Here is a 24,512-nt window from a genome sequence, read left to right as displayed (position 1 = left end):
AATTAGAACAACAAAACAGAACTGAAAACATGATTAGAACTTGATCCACAAATATAGTTACAATAGTAACAAAATGGATTCCAATATTGTCGATGAAAAGAAGCTAAACGATATGAAATCAGTGGGAATTATACAAAAAAAAAAGAAGAAAACGAGACAGTAAACATACAGTTCAACTCCGGCCTCAATGTTTATTTGAAACAACATTGAAAATGCTAATTTATTTTGTGGATCGATTATTTTCCTACTTCCCCCTTCCACCATTTACGTTTACGGGTTTTCTTTTACTAGACGTTTGTTTCTTTTCTTTTTGGACATAATGTTCATTATCATCGTTCACACTACTTTCCAATTTCTTTTGTTATATCTCTGCTTTTCTTATGTTTGCTCGTTTTCGGTGTCCTCAGGTATGTAGCTTTTTTCCGTAACCATCAGGTCTATTGGTGTCATGCCTGTTATTACCTGCAGTGCCTATTATTATTATTATTAAAAATGTCTTCATTTTCTATTTTAATTCTCTAGTTACATTTCATCTAATACATCAATAAATACTGTGGCCGATGCTCTAGCGATCCATGTGCACGTCTGGATGCAATGTTGTGGTTCCTTGCAACCCGGCATTATCCACAAGTTTGATGTCCTTGATATATAGTTGTGACTCCCAAAATCATTCGGCATAGATATCCCTGAAAAACAGCTAAAAAACAAACTGCAGTACCTCTCTCGTGCTTGTTCTTAAGGCTTACATTACTCGCATAAAGTATGTTTTTTGGCATCGACTCGTCTTGGATCTTTTAGTGGGGACAGGCTTTCTCCACACTGGTACCTAGTACAAAATTATTTTGCAAATAGAGCTGCAAATGATCGCTTTAATGTAACTGTTTGGTTTGCACACGTATAGACTCAATTTGTTTTCTCCGAAGCTTAGTTGATTGTCCTTTAGGACTAGGTATTTAATAGTATTAATGGGAACTATGGTTTGCAGTGGAAAGTTAATATTGGTAGTGTTTTGGATTCCTATTACCAGCGTTGCCTTAGTTTTCTAGAGAGTCAGGCTGAATCAATTTTCTTCATCTATGTATAGATCCGCTTCAAGTTCTCGTTAACGTTTACTACAAGTTCATGTTCGCTGTTTGACGCTCTAGATCGTCGGTGAATGCAATGGATGTAGAATATCTTGTCAGTTCCAGCCTTAGAATCTCGTCGTAGAGGATGCTCTACAAAGTTAGGCTTAGTACCGAGCCCTGAGAAGCTCCTGAGCATAATAGTGCTTCAATGTTTGCTAGAGCCATCTTAAAGTAACTAGATACTAAGTTGACCAAGTATTTATTTATCGAAGTTTTGGTTAGTCTGCTTCTAATAATTATTGAAATTAAAAGAATAATGGAGACATGCCTGATAACATTATTATAAATCTTCTTAGATAGCTCAATTCAAACTTTATATTTAATTTGAATGTATAAAGATAAGATGGAAACAACCTCAAATGTAATGTGGCAACATTGCCCACTAACCTTCTTTAGAACGAATGTCTGGTAAATGAGTGAAACCTGGAATCACGATATTGGAGTCGTTTGGAAAAGTTATTTGATAAATAGAAGACATTTCCGATTTTAACTGTATATGAAGTTGAGGAAAATCGTACAAGAATGTTTATTGGTGATATGTGTAAGAGTATTTATTCGGTGGGATTTTTCATACTTGTAGGTAAGTCATTTATCGTAGATTTAAATTTTTTTTCTTTTTTAAAATTATTTTGACCGTAATATTAATGAGAAATTGACCGATTATAGTCGTGATTATGTAATGTTAGGTAAAAGTGGGTGAAATCGATTGTAGAATTGTAATTTAATTTGTTACAGTGTCTTTGGTATTTGATCGATAAAAGTAGATTATTTCATAGAAACCTATTAACATCAATTAGGTACGTGGATTTTGTTTCTCAACTGGGTTATTTTAAAAATTGATATAAATAAAAAAATACTATATAATATATAAATTTAAAAAAAATTCACTTGTTTCGACAAAACACTATTTTGTTTTTAATATTAAAGAGGAACTATTAAATTAACATTGGGAAATGCTGGATAATTGGAAAACCTTTTTTAATTTGCTTTTAAGGGGTCTGTCACTTTCCTTTTAAAGAAATATCGCAATTTTTAACAAATATTATTCATATTATATGTAGACTAAAATATATGTTATAAACTTTTGCATCATCAGCAAATACTGCAAAATATACAGAGTTATGTTACACAAAATCATAAAACGTATCACTAAATTACAGAGTGATGCATTCAAAATATTACCTGAAGCCGTCGTATCTTAAAAAAGTGAAATCAAATTCTGCAAATACCATTAATAGTATTCAAAAAATAAAAAAATTATTTTATTTATGTTAATATTTCTTGAAAGTAATAATTAAGATACAAATTCATTTTGCACGACCCTGTATGGGCGAAACCATTAAAAAATTTGCCTTTTAGCTCAACTTTCTGAGTAAAATAAATAATCATTCATCCATATACGAGGATTGCTACTTAAGTTCTGGGATATGTCAAATCTGACATTGACATCATAAAGTTTGACATTTTTAATGGCGTACGTACACAAAACGTATTATCAAACGTGTGCCATTTGAGTTGTTTACAGATACTTGGAACAGTATCGGAATGCGATGATTTTCTATAACTTTCGACTTGGATGTTTCACTGGTTTTTCGAATTCAATCGTGGTCGCACTTCACTACAGGATGATACCTTGAGATTGAGAAATACTTGGGCATTCGTTCTACTCGCATACATTCAATATTGCATGTATTTTGCTTATACAAGATATTTGTTTGCGTCTAATACTGTATAATTTGACAATCGCTTAATAAAAGCTCGTATCGATTGATGCAAATAAATGCTGGAAAAAATTTAATCGCGATGCTTCAAACGACGTCTATAAAATCGTCTATAAAACTAACCCACAATCAAATCGTTACCTACATGAATCTATGCATATGAAACCAAAACTAACCAACAATCGATCAAGATGAAGCAAATCAAACAAAAATTGTTCGTACTGGAATCACTTTGAATCAAATGGTCGCCCGTCACGTAGAATGGTCAATTCTGAATAGTACACCAGCATTTGCTTACCAGAAGTGTTCGAGCTGTCACACATCAATTCAAACGATAACGTTTTTGAAAAGTCAAGGAATTGATGGGTCATCCGCCGTACAGGTACACGTTTTTTTATACCCGAAGAAACGGTTGGAGCGTTCAAATCACGTCCTCAATCGGAATGGAAAAAATGCTTCGACAATTGGTTCAAAGGCATGCATGTATTGATCTTAATGGAGAATATTTTGAAAATGTCCAATTATGAATATTTGTTTTTATTTATCTGTCTCAACACTCAAGTAGCAATTTCGTTATAAAAATATTTGATGTCTAATATTGATCTTGATGTGAAAATGAATTGTTTTCTGTAGAAGTTGTGGTACCTAAAAATGAGTAGGTTGATGGAATTTCTTTTAGTCAAAGCTCAAGAAGAATATCCGTATCCAATACAAAATAACCTCATATATAATAAATTCGAAGTAGGAATTGGTAATAGCCTGCAATGTTACGACTGTAATTCCGAATATGATCCACGATGTGGCGATCCTTTTAATCCTTATACAATTGGAGTAATCAATTGCACCGACAGGAACACTCCAGAACATTTAATAGATCCTTTTGATCCCGATATCAAATTGAAGCCAACTTTATGTCGTAAAATTGTTCAGAGAGGTAAGTGATCGACGCTCGTCCTTTCAGAATTTCAACTAAATCGTCTTTACTTGTCGATTATTATTTTATTATAAATATATTTAAGAGGGTTGTTCTAAAGCTAAGATTTTTATAATTTCTACTAATAGAAAACATTGTTTATTGTTATTAATTCCATGCTAACTAGAAAGATGAAGGAAAAAAAGTAATGGAAGAAAAGTTGAAAGAATATCCGTTCAATAACAGTTCAAAAACCTTCCAGAATGGCGCTGGTGTAGGAGAAGAGTATGATATGATTGCAATTAGAATGATCTTATTTCGTACTTTTTCATTAATAATATTTGGCGCTTTTTTTCAAATTTATTCAGATGCGAATGTTGCGCCATCCTCATTTAATGCATTTCGATGGACATTTGTCGTTGTCGCACTTTGTTTTCTTTCTCTCTACCCCCGTAATCAATTTATATATTGTTGAAAAGCTTTTACACTGTATTTTCAATATAGTTTGTTTCTATTAAAGACGATGCTCCAGCTTTTGTATTTCCAATTCGAAGATGTATACCAAGAATCCGTGTGACCTCTGTTCGGAGACTTCATCGTCGTGTTTGACACCTAATGGTTCCTTTACCTTAGTGATAATCGCTGAGGGCTACATAAGTTCAGGTTATACGGGAGATGGGGCATAACAGTCCACCCAAATTTCTTCAAAACCTCCTCTGTTCGATGAGCCACGAGAGTTCGAGCGTTATCGTGAAAAATCACTACTCCCAGCGTCTCTGTTGAAGTTCTTTCAATTGATCCATGAGAAGCTTTAAGAATACACTCAATAAGTCCACAAATAGTGATTGTATGAGTCGTTTTTTATCAAGAACTTTCGTGCGTTTTCGTTTTGTTAAAGTAGTTTCATTTCTTTTATGTTATTGATGACTTTTCATTCTATTTTCTAAATATTGTGTTGTCTGTCCTATATAAACATTTTTAATCTGAAGATTTCAGTACTTATCAATTTCTTATTTCTGAGACCTTTTGATATATTAATTCATCTAAATGTTCGTGATTTTAGGTCTTTTCTGTTTCAAAATTAGTTTTTTTTTTATCAAGAACATTAAGATGTATATACATTGGGAGAGACATTTTCAGAAGCATATAGAGAATGCCACTAAAATTTCAATTAATTTGGACTCTCAGTTTCTGTTTGACAAACCTATTAGTGAATCGCTATGAAGATTTTTCACTTTCGTTAGGGTTAAAATTGCACTTTGAATTGATCGATTACCCCTAGTATTCACCAGATCAGGCCTCAGAAATTTTTTCCTGTTTTCTAACCTCAAAGTTTCACTTGCAGCAGAGAATTTTTCATCAGACGAGAAGGTTCTCGGATATATAAACGCCTATTTCGAGAAGGAAAACGACGAATTTGCTAGTTTTTGGAATATTAGATTTTAGTTTAGGGAAATTATTTGGTAATTTATCATATAATTTACCTTATTTTATAATTTTTCAGTCGAAGGACGAACTAGAGTGATACGAGGTTGCGGTTATATCAAGGATTCTCACGATGATCGAGAATGTTTCAGAAGAACTGGGACGAAAAACGTAGACGTCACCCATTGTTCCTGTACCAAATCCCTTTGTAACGCAGCAAATTCCCTTTTACATCCTTCGATGATAATTTTTATTTTACCGGTTTTAAATATTATATCGAAAGGAAATTTTCGGTTTTGATCCCAGAATACGTTATATCAATAGTTATTTGTTATGCCGTTAGAAATATATCTTTATCTCGCCAGTTTAAAAAAAAACATTTATGTCCAAAGATTATAAGTGACCTCTTAAGTAAGTAAACATTAGTTTATATTTTAATTATTATTATTATTACGAAAAAGCAATTAAAAACGTACGTTGAGAGATAAAACTAATCATAAATATTCGTTCGTAAATATTTAGGTTATGCTCAGTTGCAGTGTCAAGTAGTACATTCTGTAATGGAAAAAAATCGAATGAATTCAGCATCGATTTAATTTATTCAAATTGATTGATATATTTTCTGTAAAATCGGGTGTTTAACAAATTTCGATAAAGATAATTATTATGATAATTTTTTTAATCATCACATTTAAAATTAAGTTTTCGAATTTTCGGTTTAAACTTCTCATTAAAAGGATCATTACCAATATGGCGGTGTACTGACGTCAGAATATAGTAAGCTTGAGAATAGAATGTCACTCAAAACTTACTAATACGAGGGTTGTACCTTATGTAAGGTTCCCATATTGTTTTCAAATAGAAAACATTTTTTATTGTTATTAATTTATACATCGATAGAAAGCTTACACTGTTGTCCATTGTTCGAGGTATTCTCTATTTTTTTCACAAATTTTGAAGACGACATTTGCATTTTCAAGTCGAAGAAATCTCCCGGCATTAAAATCTACTTATTGTTCTTCAAAAGCTCCTGGGTTTGATGAGATGCGTGGGGTCTAACATTGTGGTGAAGAGCGAAGGACACTCATTTCCAGCGATTCTGGATTGCTTTCCTGAGTTTGGTCATTGATTCACAATATCTATCTGAGATTATTGACATCTCACGTTGTATGAAATCGGTAAGGAGTACCCCCTTTGTTTTATTTTTTTTGTGGCAGTAAAACAGAGTGACGCAACTGACGAGATTGTTGTTTTATTTCGAGGATGTAATAAAACACCCACGTTTCTTCTCCTATGACGATAGCGTCCAACAACTTCTCCTTGTTATCTACTTTTTCACAATGCTGAAGAAACTTACACAGTTAAGGCGTGCGTCACACATCTTTCAGTAGCCCAACATTTTTTCAATTGTGCCTTGGGAATGTTCACCAATGCGTGGAGCAGTGACCCTTTGGGTAGCTCACTGCTGATCTAGAAAATCGCTTTCCAAACCGGCGAAATTTATTAGAGAATTTAGGACAATCATGTGTTCGATACTAGATGTTATTACTGCGTTTTTGCGATCTGTCAAGTGCTTTCGCTCCAGTTCATTCCAGCTACTTACAAAATATTCTGTAAAGTGCTGCTGTAGTTTTGATTTCGTTTCTAAAGCAAGATTTTTACAATATTTTCTTGAATTCCGTATCTTGTTGTTTTTGATGGATATCGAATTTTGAAATATCATATTTTCATTTGGTTAGGTTTGTTTTCTGATTGTGGAGCTGAATAAATTAGTGTACAATAACTGAACTTACAAATTTGTAATTTTTAGGTTTTTGGACATGTTGTCCAGTGAATGATTTCTCGCGTTTTTGATTTCAGACAATAATTGGACGAGAAAGTACTGAATCAAAAATTATAATTGCAGATGAGGATGTTTGCTCAAACTATGTTGCATCAACCATTCAATACTACGAACAAACAGTCTAAAAATTCTTTCATATCCCAGGTTCAAAAGGCTAGTAGTTCACATTCACCATTTCTAATGTAGCAATATTAACTTGAGGATAAAAGAGAAAAAAAAATGTAACGCGAAGAGAAAAACAAGAATATTTAGGTAACACCGCTCACCAAGAAGTAAAAATTGAAGAAAACAGATCTGTTTTGAGTGAAATATGTGTACAAAGTTCATAAAAAAATGCTAAATAGCCTTCAGGTCCTTCTAGGCCGCTTGGCTGCCGGCAGAATGTGAATGCACTTCCCAGAGCTTCTGATTGTTCTACAGCATTATAGAGTTTTAAAGAAAAAAAAAGGTCATGCGGTAAGACTTGGGCTGATTTTCTGATTTCCTACCAGTTTCTGGTGTGAACACTTTCTGTGTTGGGTGTGTGACCTGGATTCAGACTAGCTTCAAAAAGTTGGTCTACCATTACTTCGAAGGCTTTGTCTGTGGCAAAAAAGCAAAAGATGAAGACAACCGATCTGCCATTCGTGTCATAAATGCTTCAGGGAAGACTCAGAAGATAACATAGAAGAAGGTAATGGAAAGTTATGGAAGATATTGTTCGTATTCAGCGGATGAAACCATTGTACAACTGTTTTAGAACTCTTAGAAGAAAAATTTGAGCTTCATGAAGCATTGAAGCATTCTTTGAAAAGAACTGGACAAAGTACCACTAGGTAATATAACACTCGATAAGTTCAATAAAATAATTTCGTTTGAATAAACTAAACAAAAAGCAACCAATATAGCCTCTAGGTGAAAAGTACACCTGACAATTGACTGAAATCTAAAAACGGCCTACCAGCGAACGTTTAACACGTTCCCGATCATACAGAACAAATATGGTTATCAATAACCTTTCCCTTGATTCTTTATTTAGTTGTTTGCCAATTCTTATATCAAATATAATAAGATGTCCAATAACTTTTATATTCTACTTCAAATTTACGTTTTTTTAATGATCTATGTATAAGAATCAAAAAAATGTTCGTTCTTTTCTATTTCTTGTAATATAGATGCCATGTTTATGGGATTTTAAAAAATTTTCTACAAATTATTAAATGAACATTCATAGTCTTGTCCAATAATTGTATTATGTATTTTTAGCACTGCTGCTAACGTTTTTCAATGCTTTTTCTATGTAAACGCTATAGGTATGAAATTTGTTCAAATAAATGTGTTCTCGAAAAATAAACTGCATAATTTTATAATTAAATATATAAATATAAAAAAAGAGCTTATTTAATATTAAGTAACATGAATGATAGATTCAAATTAAAACCAAAAAAATCTAATTTAAAAATTTAATACAAATTTCTATTATATCAAGTATGTATGTTAGGATCTGTTCTATTTCGTATGCTCTCAGATGTAGTGTTCTGGAGTTTTGAATGTGGATGGAAATTTCATCCTCTAAGCAACAGAAACAGCGTCGTTAGGTGTCCATTGATTTAACAATGTCCCGACAAGACTCCTATCAGTATTCGTAGGCTATTATCTAGGTTGATACATGCAGATCTTTTCTGGTTATAGCTTTCCAGAAGTGTCTTCGCCAGTCTCAATCCCTAGTAACTGGTTCTACTCCTATTCACCTTATTTTTCCATGTTTTCTCTGTTATTTTGTCGTCTGTTCGTTTGCCAATCCAGTGCATGGTATCTTTATTTTCTTTGCCTAACTCGTTTAACCTGTTCTGGCATTCCAAATCAGTTTGGATTTTACTATAATAGAGCTTAAAGCTCGAATGGCTGTTGGGCTGTCTAGATAGAACTGGACACATCAATTCTGTTTGAAAAATGCATGCGGTATTGACCAAACTTTCAGAGTGTTTGGTTCTAGATAAGTTGACCCCGTTATTTTGGAGCCCTTCGTTAATCATTTGATGGCATTTCTGTTCATTCCTTTTATACTGTTTTCGTATTTTCCGTCTTGAATCATGTTCTAGATCTGGTCATGCTATGAAGATGGTTTTTTTCGTCACGCTTTCCAATATTATGTGTAAAGGTTGGAGATTGAGAATCACTTATAGTGAAGCTGCTGGGTTCTATGTCTTAGCCTCGGTTAAATATTTGCAAGTCAATATTTGTAAAAGATTATTTTTCGTGGTGTTCAGACTAGTTCTGGTACCTCAAACAACGGCCCATACGTGACGATTGGTCTCACGAGTGCTGTGTACATCCACAGTAAAATCTGGTTATAGATATATTTTTTTCATGTTTGTTTCAGAGGAATTTACTATGAATTTGCTTATGAATTGATTTGAAACTATCATTTTTATATCACTGTTGAAAACATAGGTTAATATTAATGTTAAACTTTTAAATCTAACTATTTGTAATTACTTGAGTTTTCAGGACCGATCTCTGCGAATATCTAGCTCCAAAAGTTAAAGCTATTAGCGATAAAAGACAAACCAGAAGTTTCTACTAGTTTGAAAATAAATGCCAAATGTTATTGGTAGGTCGACGAATTTTTATACCAAACTCATACCAAAAAGGTCATTGTTGTTGTTTTTCAAAAGCATGAATTACCTTTCAAATGATGTGTAACTCAAGTTGATGTGAGGATGCACTTTTAGAAAGACTTTGTACCTCTTTGTACTGTTTCCAAAATAGGTTGAAAGCTTTTATTTGTAGCTGTTGAGCACTACTCCCTTGAGGTACCTATGCATTTTGATCCAATGGGCAGGACATTAGCAAAGTAGATGCTCTGCTATCTCTATGGCTCAGAATCTGTAGTTGACGTTGTCTGGCGTACCTTTAGTCTTAAGGTGGTTTTTAAGTAGTCACCTCTCAAAAGATCAACAACCAGTTTAACTGGGCATCACGAGAAGTTCCTCAGACTTCGTAGATAATGAGGTTATGAATTTTTTGTATTATCTTAGGTCTGACGTGTTTCTCTAGTAATATTCTAAAAAGGAGGCTCAAATATAAACAGTGACAAAAACTAATTTAAGACAAATTTAGTCCCCAGTCGTAACCAAATATCTGGAACATGAGATATGAATGAGAAAAGATAATCACACCTGTAGACTTAACAGAAGGTTAGGTCTGACTTAGGCTGTATTTGGTAAGCTGAGACATGTATCCAAGTCAGACATGTATACCAATATATCTCAAACGAAAGTTGTTTGACTAATGCTTGATCTCAATATTGACTTGAAGCCATGAAGAGGCCCATGCTAGTAGTTTTCGAATGCAATTGAAAGAGTCACTCAACTGGGCTCGCCATGTCGCAGGATTGTCTGCTAATAGATGGACGAAGAGAATACTAAAATAGTGTCCCAGGAATGAAGTATACAGAAACAAAGGACGACCGCCGACGCGATAGACGGACGATTTGCAAAGGATATCTTCCAACTGGCTCTACGACGCTTAACACTTGGCAGAATGGCTTAGGTTTAGAGAAGCTTATATCCAGCAATAGTCATTGATGTGACATCTCATGAAGCTACAGGTTTGGTACAAACTATCGAGTCATTGCCTCAGGACTATAGTGGAAAAAACAAGAGTAGATCGAATCAGTAACAGTGTGGGGTGCAAGACATCGTAAGATGGGGGAGACAAAGAAAAAGATACTGGTACGCCCCCCACGTGAGAAGAATGGAAGAGAGTAGACTGTCACGCATCGTACTTGACGGAAAATCAATAGGGAAAAGAAAACTCGGACGACCACCTAAGAGATGGATGGACAGCTGACAGTCCATCTCCCAGGAACTGATACAGAAAAACCTGAAAAACTAACAAATCTTGAGATCTTAAAAATGAATAAGAAGAAGCCTCTTATACAGTAGAGCGTTGGGTTTTTGGTACGAACATTCCTCCTCGTTTCATATTTTGTATATGTGACCTAGAATCAGGCTGGCTGACTGGAAAACCCCTTTTTCGCCAAGTGATTTGTAGGGTTTGAAACTCTCAACCTCCCACTTGATTCTGTTTATTAAAAATATTTCTTTAGTGTATTTCTAGTATCTTTTATGCTTTTTGATCCTAGTAATTGAGTCTTTAGAACCATCTTTCTTGCTAATCGCTGCAATATTTTCCGTTGAGCTTTTGATTTAGTCAAATTCCTTTTGGATAGGTTTTGGAAACGTTGAGTGGTTCCTAACTCATATATTCCCTTGCAGAATTGTTTACAAGTTCTTCTCTGAGATTTTCCGAGCTCCTTGGTACAGTTTACTAGGGCTGATCTATAATTGGACCAGTACCGTTGTTAAATTGTATGTCACCAAAAATTCTCAAGCGGTTCAATTCCCTGTTCTACCAAGGTACGTCTCTATGAATTGCCTCAGATGTTCAGGTAAAAATTTTGTATGAAATTTCGTTTCTTTCCTAATAAAATCTGACGAGAAATGAAGAGTCACTTGATTGTGAATGTTTGTGTAAACCTCTCACTATCTTTCTCGTATACGCTTATTGCCACTATCTGTAATATCTCTATGGCTTTATAAAATTTCAAATGACGTTCCATTTCTTTGTTTTTTTATGAGGCTCAAGGGTCACACCTTTATTATTATATATAGAAAAATGTTTTATTTATAAATTTATTTGATAAATAAAAACTGTATTGTAACAGCACACGCTAAAATTACCGGCAACGATAACCTCGTGATCATCAAGCAGACAACTGTTCAATGAGAATCGTTTTCTTATGTCGTTAAAAATAATTATGAAGTTTGAACGTACTATAAATATGATGTTTTATGGGGTTCACACTAAACTAGAAACAGTCAAGTTTAAATATTCAAATAATGAGATAAAACTAACTCTTAGATTTAATACAGCTCAGTTAAGAGCTTTTTTTACATATCATTATCTTTTGGAGGGACGTTGATCGGTTCTTGTTTTGTAGAATGTGTCGAAATTCAGATAAAATCAATGAAAGAAATCAGTCGGAATATTTGTGGAAATAAATTTTGTAGAAAATCAAATTATGTCGTTTGAATTATTTACCTATGAAATATTACATTATTGGAATCAATATCGCATTAATAATAAATGAATAATAATCAAATTCTCTTTGCCTAAATATACAGGATGTCCCGGAACTATTCACACTATTTTTATATAGACAAATAAAAACAAATATTTATAAAAACTGCACAATGTCTACCATGCAATTTTCAGGGCTACAATCCCATGTAGGCTAGAAGGGCTTGAGACCCTTCACATTTTATTAATAAAAGATCAAAGGGCTGTGGATAAGCAATCCTTGCACTATAGTGACAGATTAATTTGGTTATAACTCCGTCAATTTTTATGCTACAAAAAAAATAAAGAAAGAAAACTAATCGTCATAAAAAATTCTTAAATTTGATTGTTTATTTAATTTTGTATCTCTTATAGTTATGGTGAAAAAATGAGCAAAAAAAATTATTGAAAAATCAAAAAAAACTATTATTTAATGCCGTTTTTTCAAAATTATGCATTTCTAATCAGCCAAACTTTCAGATGTCGTAAATAACATCCAAATAAAGTGTTTGGTACAAGGAATAAGTTTTGATTTTAAATGAAATGGCAATGTTTTAGTGCAATTTTTTTTTGGCTTTAATTATTTTACATCGTATCTCACGGTAATTTCAGTCGACACGACTTTTATCATTGGTCATTTGAAAGGTCTTTATAAACTCTTCAAAAAGTATTCTACGATTTTTTAGGTAGAACATTAAGATCTTAAAATTTCTTTTTTTTATAAGCTTAATTTTTGTTCATCATTCCTTTTTCGATAAAATGCATCATTACAGAGTTATACGTAAAAAACTATTGAAAAATGCTGTTTCATACTTTTCAATTGCTAATAACTCAAAAACTATTGATCTGGCGAAAAAAAATTTATATGACATTTTTTATTTTGAATTTGTTGTTCTTTCGATTTCTGAGGTTATTTTAGGTGAAACATGTAGATCTCGCTTTTTGGATACAAACCTATCATCTGTCAAAATTTCAAATAAATCGGTGTTGCATTAAAGACTTCGGAGAGGAAATGCTTGAATACCTGTCCTAAATTCTAACGATAGGAAATAAAACTCGTTACATATTCTTGTCTTGGCTACCACACTGATTTATAAAGACCCCCTCCTACATACAAGGGAGGGTGATTTCGTACAACCAACAGGTTCTAAATATAAAATACGAATCGATAAATAAAAAATATTTTATGGACGGATTTTATATTAATTGATAACATAACCTATCAATATTAAAGGTATTATTTTGAAGATTCCAGTTTTATATTTAAATTTTGATTTGTTATGTAACTAACAACGTATTTTGGTACATTTTACTACCAAGTTTCATACACGATTCTTCTTTAAAACAAATCTCGTCAAACTCCGGTACATAAGTATACTAACTAGACCATAGAAGGAGTATTTTATGGTTTTATGGACGACTGTTAACCTGAAAATGAATATAAAATTTTCTCAAGTTATTATAGTCCCTTCATATAGCGGGAGAAAAAAAAATACCTGACTAAAAGTACGAATAATCAGATATAGATCTGTATGGGGGCTTAGAGATGGCAAAGACATTTCGTGTGAAATCATATTTTTCTATGGTGTAAAATAAAAAAAAAATCTATTATATTGATGGAGCAGCATAAAATATGAGAATTCAGTATAATCTTTAAACAATATTATGAGGAGGGTCGACCCAATATCTACATTGACGAAGCGTACACTACCAGTGAGAAGTTTTTGCCCACTCCATAATCCATTCATGGAATTTCAAAATATAACACTTCAATAAATTTCTCTATCATATTTTCAAGTGAGGGTTGAAACGTGTCTTACTCTAAACGAGTATATGGGTGATTCCATTATAACTGTGATATTCAATGTCCTGTATTGTTTTTTTGTACTAGTCATTAATTAATAATCAATTAATAAAAATTTTGTGTTAATTGAATAATTCTTAAGATATTTAAACATTATTTTTATACAATATAACTTGCCACTTAAAGAAAACTTATACTACATCACTTGAATGTCAGTACCGTGTCATGTCCATTCCTAGAATTTACCGATAAATTATTAATTTTTTTTGTCGTAACAAATGATTTAAACTAATTACCTTATAAATTCTAATGTTTATGATCAAACTGAGGAAAATTGATGCACTTGTTGTTTAATATCTTAAGTTACCATGTCAGTACCGTGGATAAATGAGTCAGTACCGTGGAACTCAAAATCCGACATTTGTGTCTTGCTCGTGATACTTTGAAGTTGTAGTAAATTCCTCTTAGAGTTTTATTTTTACAGTAAAATAGATGAATAATATGCATAAAAAAGTTAGAAAAGTTAAATTTTAAAATCTTGAAATTTTGAATACAAAAAATCACAGTTAGAACGGAATCACCCATATATTTATGTTTTAATGAGTGTAACAAGTTGAAACTTGCAAGTACCAAGCTAATCTGTTTATTGTTCTTTAACCGTGTAACTCGCACTGGTGCACCAAAAAACTCTAATGCAATTTCGAAGGGCATAAAATTCCCCAGAATGTCCTTCAAACTGATTTGTGTTATTAAGAAAAGTAAGTATTAAAAATGCATATTAAATGGTAAAACTTCATATTTAAATTATAAGTACTCAAAATTGATATTAAGAGCTCAAACTATGTGAGAATTATTTTTTTCTATATGTAGATTAATATTTTTCCGGGAATGATTCACCCTACCGGAGTGTATAGACCAAAGGAAAAATTTCTCACCTTTCATATCTCTGTTTATGTAATTTTGATTTCGTCATGTCTTCCTTCAAAATATATTTTTTTAATCCTATGAGGACATTTTTAAGATATACATTCACTTCGATGGAATTTACGTCGAAATTGAAGGTCTCTTTATCATCCGAATTCAGTTTTTGCCATAGAAGTTTCATGTTTTCGTTGTGAATATCCCATTCGTGTAGGAGAAAATAACTTAAAATATCTGAAGTTTTTTCAATTTTGGCGTATATACTTTTCATTCTATTGCTCAAAGAAAAAACAGATTGTATTAAAATATTTATGTCTTTTTTCTGAATTACATGCTTAGTATTAATGATGGAACGATTTTTATTAGTTAAATTAGACCAAAAATTTGATTTTCAATATTAATTTGTTGACAAATTGGCTTTTATCAGCTGAATTTACTCAAACATTGATTCTAATATTAAATTGTTGGAAAAATTTTTCTAATAATATCTAATATGAAATTGTTGGAAAATTGTATTTTATCAGTTGAATTCAAAAATATATTTGATTTCTGGCATGTTGAGAAATTGGTTTTTATATATTGAATTTAGATTAAATTGGATTTCTTGTATCACAAAATTGACTTTTAGTAGTAGTCAAAGTAGTCAAAAATTGGATTTTATAAGTTAAATTCAAACAAAAGTTGAATTTTTAATATGAAATTGTTAAAAAATGGTTTTTATAAGTTAAATTCAATCAAAAATGGGATTTCTAATATGAAAGTGTTAGAAAATTGGGTTTTTGAGTTGTATTTAAACATACATTCGATTATTAATATGAAATTATTGAAACATTTGTTTTTATAAGTTAGAATTAGTAAAAATTGTTGAAATTAGTTGAAATTAGATGGAAATATTGGATTTCTAATATGAAATTGTCCAAAATTCTTTTAATTAAATTTTGCCAGAAACTGTATTATTGATATAGAATTGTTCGAACATTTCTTCAAGAATTATATTAAGTGAAGTGAAGCTTTTATTTTATATTAATTTGTTTGAAAATTGGCTTTTAGGGAATGAATTTAGTGAAAAATTGGATTCTTAACATTAACTTTAAGAAAAATTGGATTCCATCAGTAACTTTAATCAAAAGTTAAGGACAAGGACATTAGTCATGCCCTATATATACAACAATGATTTTTTTATTTCATTATAACACTAACAAAATTTATAATGCACTTAACACCTTTCCCACGTGGCCGACAGAAATAGCGCGACAAAAGCCACATGTTTGTAAACTGAATTGTTGTTTTTTGTCTCAATAATTGTTTGTTTTAACTATTAACAAATGTTGTTACATTTCAATGTGACTGTCATTCTGAGTTATTTCTATGTACAATATGAATTTCTGTATATATTCTCATCATACAAATATGTTAAATGCTTTAACGTGTATATTAACATTAAGAGGTTAATTAAAAGGTTCTGTCACCCAAGTAGGAAATGCCTTCATATTAATTAACCTACCTTGTCTTCCTGGATGAAATCTTTAATACCATATCGATAAGATAGGCAGGTATGGAGTGTACTAGGAATTTCAATAAAAAGTAGTTATATTTACTTTTAACTAAAAATAATATTTGGTACCACATCGTCTTTTTGAATGGCAAATAATCTATATTTTTGCAGTCCACGAACTCTTTACTGGTTATGTATAGCTTAGTATCTTTAGCAGAAAAATTCAATACTGAAGGTGTATAGTTTTCTTTAGAGGTTTCCCTGAAAATTGTCAATAATCACTCTGAAGCTTCATAAGTATTTGAACGAATAAAGAATACGGTGCGCAAACATTTTTCTGTGACAATGAGGGTGCAAACGCTCATTCTCGAACTGAGAAATGTAACTCAGAACCGCTTTCGACATCTAGATACTACAATACCAATTAAAAACCTAACCTCATTTATATTGTTAGAGTAAAACGGACGTTCGGTTTTTAAACGTTTATTAACTTTTATTGTGAATAAATAAAGGGACAAATCAGCCCCTAACAAGAAGAAGAAATATTTAGAGTTAAATTAAACATTTACTCCTGATTTAGTATTAATTCGAAATAGCTCCTCTTGTTATAAGATTCTTTCTTTCAATGGACCTTTTTATACTAGACTTTTATAGGCTTGTTTATTATTTAATCACATTTTCTTGGATGTTATCTAATTTATTGTTTCCATTCTCGGTTCGTCATTTTCTTTTTGAATCCGAGTAGCACAATGTGCTTTCGATGATTCCTCCCTGAGCAAGATTTCTCCGAAGTTGCGACCACATTGCACACCAGAAGAAGATTTGTTCAGCCGAATCTTCCTTCTCCTAGTATGACGTACATTGGTCATCTCTAAAGTTTCTTTTCTGTCCCATCCATCTCGCTCCTGATTAGTCTATAGGTTCATTCTTTCCTAATTCCGCTGCTCCAACTATTCTGCCACCTTCAGAAAACTCCTTATCTTTCTATCCTCTTTTTATAGCAATTCTTGCTTCCTTTTCGTTTCTGCAGTGTTGAATCCTTTTTACTACCAGAAGATCTATTGAGATCATGCTGGAGATTATGGGTAGTTACGATGCAAATACTAAGGGTGCCCAATCGGTGTACAGACTCAATCTTTGGACTATACGTGATTCGCTCCAGAGCTGTACGCTTTATAAGCTTCCTCTTAATAGGTCTTATTTGATATAAGTCGCAGAAACTACTGATGCGGTCTTCTCTGACATCTTCTTGACTTGGTATTTACGGTATTTAACGTCACTTCTCAATACTTTACTGTAGGTGCTGTCATATTTTTGATGTTGAGGTCACTGTCTATGTATTTTGGACAACAACGTTTCAATTTGTGAAATTAATAGAAATCGAGAAATGAGAAAATGAGTTACGCGATCATTTTGATTAAGGATTCTAATACAATAATTATCAAAAATTTTGATCTCACCACTTATTGAACAAGTCCCATGCAAAACACAGTATCGCATTGATACACATATCACCTGGAACAGTATGGTTTCTCAAGTTACCATTAGCTTTGATTACCCTCAAAATACCACAGTGGGAAGCAAGTAATATACCAAGCGGACCATACAAGTTATCCGACCATCCTGGTAAAGGTTCGGCGACGGTAGAGGTCACTGTAAAAATTAATTACTATATTTATAGATCAGTAGTTTTAATATCGTAAGTTATTGTGACTTGTTCACTACCCTTTACTGTACGTAGAGTAGTAAAAGTTAACTCAACCCTCTGATTTATATTAATCAGGAAGACCTACAATATAAGCGAATGTCATACAATTAAGAAAATTTGATCTATCTATCGATCTACCATCAAACAACATTTGCAGCAGATTAGGAAAATGTTAAGAGATGTTTGACTTCCCTATAATCTGCTAACAGATCCCTTATATGCAACTTATGGCTTCAACATTACCATACATTTGATCGCTTGATCACTGAAGTACTGCAGGGTTTATGTTCCAAAAAAGATGCTTTTATGAGTGTTGGTGGAGTAAACGCATTTTGAAGTTTTGAAATCTGGACAAACTATTGATGCAGATCTTCATTTGGGACAATAGAATTTGCAAAATCTAAATCAGTTTGTTTTTCTGGAATACCAATCATCATCTTACAAAAAAAATTGTTAAAAATATTTATTGGAAAGCGTATGAACTCAGGTAGCTATTTTTTGAACAAAAAAGTCTTTAGTAAAAATATGTAGCATTGTTTTTCTGATTTTAGATGTTTCCAAGCTCAAATTCGTCATAATAATAATTTATTTGAAATTGACCCAATTTCGTGGCTGGTGCAGGATTTCTGGTCGTAACTTTCCTCTTAAGTTCATCCCATAAACGGTCAATAGAATTTAACTCCGGTCTAAGCGCTCACCAAGTCATAGCGGCAATTTAGACATCTTATATATACTGCAGTATGTGGACGGACATTGTCCTCAATAAGGAGGAAGTTTTCACCAACGAAACTGGTGTAGAAAACGAAGTGATCAACTAAAATTTCTTCTAACCAACTAGATGTTTGCTTCAATTGAAATGCCTGCCCTAATCATCCAGGAACATCCTCGTTTTTATGCGAATATTTCTCCAGGTCTTCTATAGAATCGTCCTCTTCTATCGCTACTATGTAGGTGTTCGTCTGAGAAGAGCACGGGGCTCCATTACTCGTGAGTTTAATAAACGTGGTCTCTGGCAAATCGTAGACAGGCTGCTTGGTAGGCTGGGTTTAATTTGGTGCCAGCAGCTGGCCTCTTTGGCTTAAAGTTAGCTGCCTTAAGTTTATTCTGATTGTCCAACCACTTACGGCCACTCCTCGCATTTTTCTGAGCTCTTGTTGGACTTGAACACCAATGAGAACCCGATTGCACAGCGATGTGCTAACATGTAATCTTTCTTGGAATCGCGTCGACGATAAAAATTATGAGTCTCTTGGTAACTACGGCAAACTTTGGAAACAACAGACTTACTTATGTTCAGCATACTGGCCACTTCTTGCTAAGTTTGGCCTTGGATGACCGCTTGAGGGGCTTTATTACTTGTTGTGTCCATTATCAGATAGAATTCTTGATCATTGTTAACGCAGATATGTATAAGTTAAGGTTTGATGGCTAACATATAGTGGATGATCAGCTAGACAATCTTTTATAAGGGTCAGTTACCCCTAATTAGCACTGTTGTGTACAAGCATAAAGAATGTTGTTTCGTGCTCAGTTTTTTTGCCAATGCCATTTATAGCTTTCTAAGGTTATTGTCGTTATGTAGCTAGTATAGAATTAAAATTTTTCATCATATCTTTACACTCCAATCAATAATACCAAATATAAGGGTAGAATGTTCCCAATATTTTTAAAACTTACCAATGGCCGGTCTAAACACCCCTGCAGGTATCTTTCTACCATGAAGAAATACAATATTCTCAGCAACTGATTTGGTAAATACATAAGAATTCTGCCATTTTCCAATTAATCTAAAGAATAAAATGAAATCAAATTGTGTCAATATATTACGTGGATTGAAATATAGATGCCGCTACTAGTATTAAATCTATATGAACTACAGTTAGTACCAACGTTTAAAACACACGTGTTAAAATTTGACAACTGTCGTACCAGCTATCAGTTCTAACACTTTAGGAGGGAAGCACCGTTTGTTGGTTTGAATAAGAAAGAATTTCCTGTGTTAATGAAGCATCGGTTTTTGACGAAAAATAGTATTGAAGTCAAAGCTTGATTTGAGATCCATTATTCGGACTTAACAGCTCAGAAAAAGTAACCGTTGAGAAGTATTTTGCTTAGTTTAGAATGAGCACAAATAACGATGCACGCAATGGACGCTCCAAAGAAGTTTTCAAAGGCGTACTTTCGGATAATCGCGAAGCTGATAGTGAACCATTGTGCAACGTTCCAAAACACGCTCAAATATCTTGGAATATTCTGGATTCATTCGAAACCTTTGTAATGGTGTAGGTATCTATTGGTATATGTGTACAAAGCAAGATCCTTCAGGAACATTATTAAATACTATGAAACATGCCAGATCATTGTAGGATATTCCCGAGAACTTTTCTCGGTCGGAAATAATTAATATATGTAAGTATGTAAGTTGAGTTGAACTTTGGAATGATATTGAAATATCATTTAACTAACTGGCGAAGAAGACGAGGAGGACTAGCAGGAATCATCGGAGAATAGACCACGTTCCAACTCGTCAAGGCAATCTTCATCCCTATCATGCTGTTTGTACTTATACATGTCATATGCCATCGAAAGTTTATCAAAATATCAACTAGTGCTAAGCAGTGAACGACTCTTGGTACATCAGGACCCAGTAGGAAAGTGCACGGTATTCAATAATAGTATAAACTTAATTTTCAAATTGAAGAAGGTATTATTAGTTATATATTCACCCCAAACTTATATTAGACAGCATATCCGGATCGATTTCCTCGCACATTCTAATAAGTAATTCAGGATTAATGGGCGGTTCATAAAACTTTTCTTCTATCACGTGTTCATAACAATTAGAATAAGCTGTTGATACTAATATAAACGAATGAATATGTTTACTTTGATTCACTATATTCACGATCTCCATGGTGCCTCTAACATTCGTGATAACGGATTCTTGAAGCTTCAAATCCATATTTAACGAAGCTCCGCAATGGAAAACTATATTCACCTACAAGAAGAACGTTTTACTATGAATCAATTGAGTAAGAACAACTCCGAACTATGTTTAGTAACTAAGTCATTCCCGGGCAGATTAAAGGCGACGCGCGAGGCTGGATGCGTCTTTAAATGGTAGATTTCGTAAATCTGTTGGAATTGGAGAGTATAACGCGTGTAAAAGAAACCATTTACATCCGATCACGGATGTAGAAGGAAAAGTGAGTCATATTACATAGGGATAGAGGTAAGTGAGGTAAACACTAAAAAATTCGAAACATGGCGTTTATTTCTCAATTAAAAGTCAATATACGATCGAAGAACTTATTGAATTTGGTAGATCTTTAACGCTCAGTTTTTAAAAGCAACGTTCAGCAAGTTCTTTGAGACCATGCTGAAACCATTCTTTGGGCTTCGATATAATAACTTGTCTTATAATCAGCAAGTATTGGGACTAGTTTTGTTTGCTACTGCTTCCCTTGTAACCTTAATATACCATGCTTGTATAAGATCTGATAGCGATCTGATAACGATCTTTCAACGTCAAATCTCCTCAAATCTTCACTTAAAACCAACTCTGTGCCATTAGCTCATTAATTGGTTCTTCCTCTTCTATTTCACTACTTTATGAAACACTAAAGAAAAATCTTTCGTAGATAACCTAACCTAACTTAGACTAACCTAACGTACGCCTACCGACGTTAATCGAATTATCGAAAATTGGTTACGTTAGGTAAGGCTAAATTAGGTTATGTTATGTTATGTTATGTTATGTTATGTTATGTTAGGTTAGGTAGGTTAGGTAGGTTAGGTAAGGATAGGTTAGGTTAGGTAAGGTTAGGTTAGGATAGGGGAGGTTAGGTTAGGTAGTAACAATTGTATTCTTTACAAGAATATAAATCGTGCCGAATTTACCCATACGTTTTGTGCTTCAGACTGAAACTTACCTTATTTAAAATAATTTCTTTGTTTTCAACACTAAGTCCTAGATCTTTTTTTGTTAAATTACCATCAATAACATGAATTTTTTTCAATTTTTCTGGATCTTTCTCTCTCACTTTAGCCATTACCTACAATTTCAATGATAAATATTATTCTTGAGGTAAATATACAGTTTGTCTGAACAAATTCCATCCTAACAAATGAAAAATCTTTATTCATTTTTTAAGTATATATATACACTTAGTGAAGGGATTATTTAACCTTCCAAATAATGGTTGCCGTCTTTTTAATCAAAATTGGCGTTTGCTTATTTGAATTTGGCGCTATTAAACGACTAGAAAAAATTATGGTATGGAATAAATTAAGCTTATATAGGCGACATAGGCGAATTATAACGCGTCGTTTCATAAACCATTAGGTTTTAAGTTCTAACAGTTTTCTTATCTATCCATAATCAACTTACAAGCTAAATTTATTACCATGTGACTATTGGTTATTTCCAAAAATAGAAAGAAAAAAATGCTGAGAATAAAACATTATTTCTTATATTGAGTTTTGTATTTTTCATAGGTACACTTCTTATTTTGAGAAAATGATGTCAATATACAGAAAAGAAAACGGTGAAGCTCCGCTGGATAATTTATCTTTTACGGAATTTAAAAATATACAATGTATAACAACAATAAAAATTAAGAGTTCCATTAAATATTATGTACTTACAGGTTCGTCAATAAGATTTTTTATTCTTTCTTCGGGTGTTAAGCCTTTTTTGGATTTTACAATTAAATATACACCTTCTACATCGCACGTTCTCAACAGCTTCTCTATGATCAGTTTACCTAGAAATCCGGTCCCACCGGTCAATAAAATATTCTTATTTTTGTAAAAGGATCTGACGTCGTTGAACATATTTATGGTTCGGAAATTGAAAGAGCCTAGAGCAAAGCCGCGGTGAATGATACGGTTATAGATTTGATTAAATATTTAGATGGAGAAAAGGATAGCTATGACGTGGAAAATTAAACTTAGTAATACATCGATATTTTCTACAGTGGGTATGGGAAGTATTTGGAAAAATTAAATAACTTGATTGAATTAATACTTGATACTAACAATGCGGTGCATATATATGGGATCAATTTCAAATTCTACATCAATTTTTCGTTAAAAGTGAGTCTCATATATTGTTTTTTATTTCAGTTTAACGTGCCTCGACAGCGCTGGTTATTGGCACACATAAACAATCATAAGTTAAATAGAGGACTGTTACAAAATCTATTACAATGCATAAACTAAATTATATTTTCTTATACAGCTTGGTGGCTTTGAGAAACTGCAGGATTTTCCTTATTTCCGTCGGGAAGTTAAGTGTCTCCTTGAGGTTGGTTTTCATATCAAACTGCTGATATGTGGTAGAATATTGTCTGCAGTCGGTTAGGATGAGCTTAACAGGATGACTCTCTGACGACATGAAATAGCCGTGAGTAAGTTTCGTATGGTTGATGCGAAGTCTTCTTATTGTCACGGCTTCTCTCCTATTCAAAAAGTTTAGGGAAATGTGAGATGTAGATGGATGGATGCGATGTAGTGCTGTAGTACTCTTGCTCCATGTATCGCGCCAAGATTTTTTAATGAGGTGTTTGAAGTTAATCTTCAGATCATTGCCCAGCTGAACTGGGATTTCAGGATGATTCTTTGTGGCTTCTTTGGCAAGGCGATCGCTACATTCGTTTCCAGCAATTCCAGTGTGCGATGGAAGCCAGATGAGAGGGACTGTCATATCAAGAGCAATGAGTAGATGGTAGATGTCATGAATGTTTTGGACTATTGGATGGTCGGTAAATATGGTTGTGATTGACTGTATGAATGAAATAGAGTCAGTACATATGGCGATATGTTTATGGGGAGGAGAAATATATTTGAAAGCTTGGAGGATACTGTATAGTTCACCAGTGTAAACACTACACGTCGAGGGTAAGCGGAAAGAACTTATGAGTTCGTGGTTTGTAGTGACTGCGCAACCCACACCGGATTCAGCTTTGGAGGCATTCGTATAGAGAATTAGGTCGAAGGATTTTTTATGCAGAATATGGTAGTATTTTTTATCCAAGGGGGAGAAGAGGGTAAAGAAAGTGAAAAGGTCAACGAGAGGTTGGTATTTTGAAGTAATTGAGGAATTGAATTTAAAGTTGTTCGTGAGTTGATAGGTACGGAAATGGTGGTAAGTAGAGAATGGATAGGATTAGAAGGATTGGAAGATACTTTAGCTGCATATGACAGGAGAAGAGATTGTCGTCTTAAGGATAGTGGTGGCTCATTAGCTTCAACATTGACGCCTAGCAGCGGGGCTTGAGAGAAAGGCACCAAGGCAAAGGCGAAGAGCGGTGTTGTGTACAGAGTTCAATAAGTCAGTTTTAGACTTGGAAGCGGACATGTAGATAAAACAACCATAGTCAAGCTTTAAGCGTATGAGAGCTCTGTAAACTCTTAGCAGTATAGTTTCGTTGGAGCCCCATTGATGG

The 24,512-nt window shown here is 33.2% G+C and overlaps 2 protein-coding genes across 2 annotated transcripts; one reads left to right on the top strand and one right to left on the bottom strand.

The window, feature by feature from the left end:
• Nucleotides 1-1,460: 1,460 nt before the first annotated feature.
• LOC130895237 (uncharacterized) lies at nt 1,461-12,095 on the top strand. Its single transcript, XM_057802442.1, has 3 exons — nt 1,461-1,707; nt 3,528-3,782; nt 5,266-12,095. Exons 1-3 carry the CDS (start codon nt 1,650-1,652, stop codon nt 5,484-5,486), a joined length of 534 nt encoding a protein of 177 aa, XP_057658425.1. The 5' UTR covers nt 1,461-1,649; the 3' UTR covers nt 5,487-12,095.
• A 1,232-nt stretch (nt 12,096-13,327) lies between these two features.
• LOC130895762 (fatty acyl-CoA reductase wat-like) lies at nt 13,328-22,899 on the bottom strand. The gene is made up of 8 exons (XM_057803305.1): nt 22,711-22,899; nt 21,996-22,118; nt 20,790-21,061; nt 19,741-19,850; nt 17,816-18,008; nt 16,365-16,616; nt 14,875-15,132; nt 13,328-13,563 (listed from the first exon to the last, which is right to left on the bottom strand). Exons 1-8 carry the CDS (start codon nt 22,897-22,899, stop codon nt 13,458-13,460), a joined length of 1,503 nt encoding a protein of 500 aa, XP_057659288.1. The 3' UTR covers nt 13,328-13,457.
• Nucleotides 22,900-24,512: the final 1,613 nt, after the last annotated feature.

Source organism: Diorhabda carinulata, chromosome 6, assembly GCF_026250575.1.
Source record: "Diorhabda carinulata isolate Delta chromosome 6, icDioCari1.1, whole genome shotgun sequence".
NCBI classification, from domain to species: domain Eukaryota; kingdom Metazoa; phylum Arthropoda; class Insecta; order Coleoptera; family Chrysomelidae; genus Diorhabda; species Diorhabda carinulata.
This window is presented reverse-complemented; position numbering and strand designations above follow the sequence as displayed.